Raw genomic sequence first — 6,000 nt, forward strand, 5'->3', positions numbered from 1 at the left:
GGCAAGGCACGTTCATGCTGTCGTTTGTGCCATGTAAACAATGGACTCAGCGTCATGCGTATCGTTTGAACTACAGAGAGCGCGCTAAACTAAAAAATTCACTAACAAATTTTTTTTTTTGCAGTCAGTTCAAACGTAAAATTGAAAAAACGTAAAACGAATGAACGTAAGTAGAAGAGCGTCTGTATAGCAAATATCGGAGGCAATATTGAATCCTGTGGAATTCCACTTATCATTTCTTCCCAAGTAGAGTTTTATCTCTGAGCACCACTCATTATTCTTCCATGCAAGATATCTTCCATCCATCTCAATGATTTTCCATGTATACCTCCTGTTATTTTGAGTTTTCTTAATAATTTTTTGTGTGGTACTTTATCAAATGCCTTTTGTAAGTCCAGGAAAGCAATGCCCTTTTTTAGCCCATCCATCCATCTTATCCTCAGTTGCCCCCTCATGTTCATTCCTTCCACCTCTGCCTTCCACACCTCTTTTACTTTCTTCACTCATTCTTTCCATGTGTCCAAACCATCCCAGTACTCTTTCATCAAACCTATCTCCCAACTCCCTTTCCAACCTCCTTCTCTTCCTCACCTCCTCATTTTTCTCTATCCAGCCTAGTAACACCTATCATACTTCTCAGGCACCTCATCTCAAACATATTCAAACTGCTCCTCTCTTCTTCTCATCTGTTCCATGTCACAACCCCATACAGTGCTGTTGCCACAATCACCCCTTCATACAATCTCCTCTTAACATCTATTCCCAAATTTCTATTTCTCATTACACTTTTTAATCCCCAAGGCATTTATGTGCTCTTCTTAATCTACATTCAGCCACCACCTTCACTGTCTTTCCTGCCACACTTGTCCCCAAGTATCTAAAACTAACCACTTCCTCCAGAGTCTCTCTCCTTTAATACTCACCTCAAATTTCCTGCCACATTCTTCCCTTGTACTTCTCATCACCTTACATTTACCCACATTTATCTTCAATTTCCTCAATCCCTCCTCTGATCTTGTATTCTGAAGAATAATGATATATGAAAATAGGGGAGGAAGAATTGATTATATTAGAACATGTGCAAAAGTGCAAAATAACCACAGGAGAAAGGAAACTTGTAGACTGTAAGTACTTTCGTATATTACATCTTCAGACTCATGAAGATGTAATATACGAAAGTACTTACTGTCTACAAGTTTCCTTTCTCCTGTGGTTATTTTGCATATATATATATATATATATATATATATATATATATATATATATATATATATATATATATATATATATATATATATATATGCAACAGTAATCACATAAAACACGTGAATCAAGATTTATGCTTGTAACCACGAGGAAAATAAAGATCGGAATACTAGTAGTCCGATCTTTATGTTCCTCGTGGTTACAAGCATATATATATATATATAAAAGGTGTTGATATATACAAGGGGAGAAAGTGGTTGCAAGCTGGAAGTGAGTATTTAGGGAGACTGGAGGAACTGGATAGTTTTAGATTCTTGGGTGTGAATGTAGCAGGAAAGGGAAGAGTGGAGGTGGAGGTAGATGTAGATTGATAGAAGCAAGTAAATGCCTAGGGGGATTAAAAAGTGTAATGAGAAATAGACACTTGGGAATGGATACAAAGAGGAGATTGTATGAAGGAGAGATTGTGCCAACAGCACTGTATGGGGCAGAAACATGGAACATAAGAGAGGATGAGAGGAATTTGAATGCATTTTGAGATGAGGTGTCTGAGAAGTATGATGGGGGTTACTAGGCTGGATAGAATGAGAAATGAGGTGAGGAGGAGAATAGGGGTGGAAAGGGAGTTGGGAGATAGGGTTGATGAAAGAGTATTGGGATGGTTTGGACACATGGAAAGAATGAGTGAAGAAAGATTAATAAAAGAGGTGTGGAAGGTGGAGGTGGAGGGAGTGAACATGAAGGGGTGACTTAGGATGATATGGATGGTTGGGGTAAAAAGGGCATTGGGAAAGAGGGGAATGTCTGTTGAGGAAGGATGGGAGAAGACAGAAGATAGGGGTGGAGAATGGTTGTATATGGATGATGCTGTGATGCATGAGGGGGAGTGGATGGGGGGTGAGGGAGTATGTGTGAAAAATAGATTGATGCAGCTTGAAGGGATTTCTCCCCATCTCCATTTCAACATGAGGGGATGGAGATGGGGGGTTGCTGATTTGATGAAGTGAGCCTGCTGTGGAAGTAGTCTTACAACAATGCTTCTGACTCAGGGCAGTGGGTAAGATGCAGGGATGACCTGACTTCAGGAGGAGCCAAGATAAGAGGGAGGGAGAGAGGTGGATGGGAATGGAGTATGTGGGGATAGAGTGGGTGGGAGTGGATTTTATGCCTTTGTTTTTTGGCTACCTCCCTTGTCAGGGGGAAAAAACCTTTAGTATATTTACATATATATTTATGTTAAAATTATGAGAGCAGGTGAAGCACCTGAGTTGGATGGGTGTCATGTGGAATGTCTAAAAAAGGGAGGTACAGTGATGGACTGGCTGGTAAAGTTGTTTATTGTTTGTATTAAGGAGGGTAGAGTGCCAGAGGACTGGAGGACTGCATGTATAGTTCCACTTTACAAGGGAAAAGGGGACAAGTGTGAGTGTAGTAGTTTCAGAGGGAGAGAGTGAATGGTTTGAGGTAAAGGTGGGACTCTGCCAGGGATGTGCCATGTTGCCTAGGCTGTTCAATTTATACGTGGATGGTGTGGTGTGAGAGGTAAATGCAAGGGTAATGGGCCAGGGATTGGAGATGAATAAAGAAATTGGAGAAAATGGGAAATTAGCCAGTTGTTATTTGCTGATGACACTGCATTTTTGGCAGAATCAGAGGAGGGTTAAGGAAGTTATTGACAGAGTTTGGGAAGGTGTGCGAAAGAAGGAAATTAAAGATAAATGTGGGTAAATGTAAGGTGATGAGATGTATAAAGGGAGAATGTGGCAGCAAATTGGAGGTGAGTATTAAGGGAGAGAAAATGGAGAAAGTTGATAGTTTTAGATATTTGGGGACAAATGTGGCAGGAAAGGGAGGAGTGAAGGTGGAGGTAGAATGTAAATTGAGAGGAGCACGTAAATGACTTGGGGATTAAAAAGTGTAATGAGAAATAGACATTTGGTAATGGATGCTAAGAGGAGATTGTATGAAGGGGTGATTGTGTTGACAGCACATTATGGGGCAGAAATGGAACATAAGAGAGAAGGAGTTTGAATGTGTTTGAGATGAGGTGCCTGAGAAGTATGATAGGTGTTACTAGGCTGGATAGAATGAGAAGTGAGATGAGGAGGAGAATGGGGGCAGAAAGGGAGGTGGGAGATTGGGTTGATGAAAGAATATTGGGATGGTTTGGACACATGGAATGAATGAGCAAAGAAAGATTATTAAAAGAGGTGTGGAAGGCAGAGGTGGAGGGAGTGAACATGAGGGGTTGACCGAGGATGATATGGATGGATGGGGTAAAAGGGGCAATGGAAAAGAGGGGAATGTCTATTGAGGAAGGAAGGGAGAAGACAGAAGTTAGGGGTGAATGGAGAATGGTTGTGTATGAATAATGCTGTGATGCATGGAAGGGAGTATGGGGTGAGGGAGTATGTTTGAATGATATTTTGATACAGCTTGAAGGGATTGCTCCCCATCTTTTTTTCTGCATAAGGGGATGGAGAGGGGGGTCACAGATTAAATGAATTAGTCTTGCTGTGGATGTGCTGTCTTGCGACACTGCTTCTGACCCAGGGCAGTGGGCAAGATGCAGGGAAGACCCATCATCCAGTAGGAACCAAGATAAGAGGGAGGGAGGGGGGTAAATGGGAGTAGAGTATGTGGGGATGGAATGGGTAGGAGTGGATTTTATACCTTTGTTTCTTGGCTATCTCCTTTGTAAGGGGGAAAAAGCTGTTGGCATATGTATGTACAGTATATTTATTCTGTGTTACTTGTATTATTGACTATTGTATTTTGTTATCCTGCAGACAAAGTGACAACCAACCGTGGCTCAACAGTAATGATGTTACAGAGGATATACAACAGACAGGGAGTGACTGGCTTGTTTGCTGGTCTTGTGCCACGCTTAGCTAAGGTTATGCCAGCGTGTGCTATCATGATCTCGTCATATGAGTATGCAAAGACTTTCTTCAGGAGGTATAATGAATTACATAGTCTTCAAGAAAAGTGACATTGGTGCACCTTATCTAAGTCATACTTTAGGAACATCACCGATGATAATTGTTGCCTCCATTAATATTACTTTATTCTATTTGTTATTTTCCACTTATCTTTCAGTGCTGTGAAAGTAAAGCACATTTTTCTAATTATGAATTTATTTGTAGTAACCTCTGTGAGGGAGATCATCATCATTTTGTTTGTTGATTATGATATTAATTATTGTTATTCATGTAGAAACTTGTTTTTCATGCCAAACTCAAAGATGGTGTGTTTCATCATATATCAGAGAGTTGAGACTAGGGTGGAAACTTTGGGGCCCAATGGGCGGCAGTTTCTCCATCTTTTGGGTCATAAAAGCACTTTTTTAAAATAAATTTATATTCATGTTAATGTAATTTGTTGATTATCCTGTAGTATCACCTGATTTCAAAGATGTTGTGGGAGCTCTGTTAGTCATACCTATCATGATTCCATGAAACATAATTAGCTTTTATCTTATAACATGGTAATCCAACATCATATATTCTATCAACTCATGTGTTAACTATTTGCCCTCCTCTCGGCCTGTGATAGTCATTGCTAAAATATTTTGTCCTTTCACATATAACAGACACCTTTGTCCTTTACTGCCATAATAAGGGAACTGTTGTCACTGGGTTTCTTTGCTTTCTTTTATGAGATTACAATAAACTCAAATGAACAATGATACATAAGGGCATTAAGGCCATACTTTTAAATCTTTCACCAGCCCTGTTTAAAGTTTTCTTGTATGAGATAGTAGAATTTTATTGGATTTACTGGATTATCTTTAAAATCTACCAGTATTTATCATTAGTTTAGTTAGGATCAGAGGAGGGATTAAGGAAGTTAGTGATGGAATTTGGGAAGGTGTGCGAAAGAAGGAAGTTGAAGATAAATGTGGGTAAAAGTAAGGTGATGAGATTTACAAGGAGAGAATGTGGCAGTAAATTGGAAGTGAGTATTGAGAGACAGGAGGAAGTGGATAGCTTTGGATACTTGGGTGCAAATGTGGCAGGAAAGGGAGGAGTGGAGGTAGAATGTAGATTGAGAGAAGCATTAAATGCCTTGGAGGATTAAAAAGTGTAATGAGAAATAGACATTTGGAAATGGATGCAAAGAAATTGTATGGAGTGATTGTGCCTACAGCAATGTATGGGGCAGAAACATGGAACATAAGTGAGGAAGAGTGTAAATGTGTTTGAAATGAAATGCCTGAGAAGTGTGATAGAGGTTACTAGGCTGGGTAGAGTGAGAAACGAGGTGAGGAGGAGGGCGGGTGTGGAAAGGGAGTTGGGAGATAGCGTTGATGAAAGAGTATTGGGATGGTTTGGACCCATGGAAAGAATGAGTGATTTTCATTTATTATTAGTTGTATGTCATTTTATTAATATTTACTATTTACCTGTTTGTTTATTATTTAACTATACCTATGCATTTATTTATGTATTTAGTTATTTACATTATCATAGTTTTTATTTATTATTTTATTATTAATATGATTTCTTTTTCGCATCCGACCTAGATATGGATCAAAGGGTCTCCTGTCGGCATGCTCCGCCTTTGTAATCCTTTGTGATATTAGTAAAAGAGGTGTGGAAGGAGTGAACATGAGAGGGCAACCAAGGATGAGATGGATGGATGGGGTAAATGTGGCATTGTGAAAGAGGGGAATGTCTGTTGAGAAAGGAATAGAGCAGACAAAAATAGGGGTGAGTGGAGAATGGTTGTGTATGGATAATGCTGTGATGCATGGAAGGGATTAAGGGGGGGAGGGAGTATGTGTGAACAATA

At 39.7% G+C, this 6,000-nt stretch overlaps 1 protein-coding gene across 2 annotated transcripts in view; it reads left to right on the forward strand.

The window, feature by feature from the left end:
- Window positions 1-4,578, forward strand: part of LOC143032897 (mitochondrial glutathione transporter SLC25A40-like) — a 44,673-nt gene extending 40,095 nt beyond the window's left edge. For both annotated transcript variants that reach the window (XM_076198126.1, XM_076198127.1), the window contains exon 7: window positions 3,996-4,578. In XM_076198126.1, coding sequence (XP_076054241.1) covers window positions 3,996-4,198 — 203 coding nt within the window. In that variant the 3' untranslated portion in view covers window positions 4,199-4,578. The remainder of the gene's footprint in view (window positions 1-3,995) is intronic.
- The last annotated feature ends 1,422 nt before the right edge of the window (window positions 4,579-6,000 follow it).

This window comes from Oratosquilla oratoria, chromosome 14 (genome assembly GCF_046742065.1).
Source record: "Oratosquilla oratoria isolate Oo_2021 chromosome 14, ASM4674206v1, whole genome shotgun sequence".
NCBI lineage: Eukaryota > Metazoa > Arthropoda > Malacostraca > Stomatopoda > Squillidae > Oratosquilla > Oratosquilla oratoria.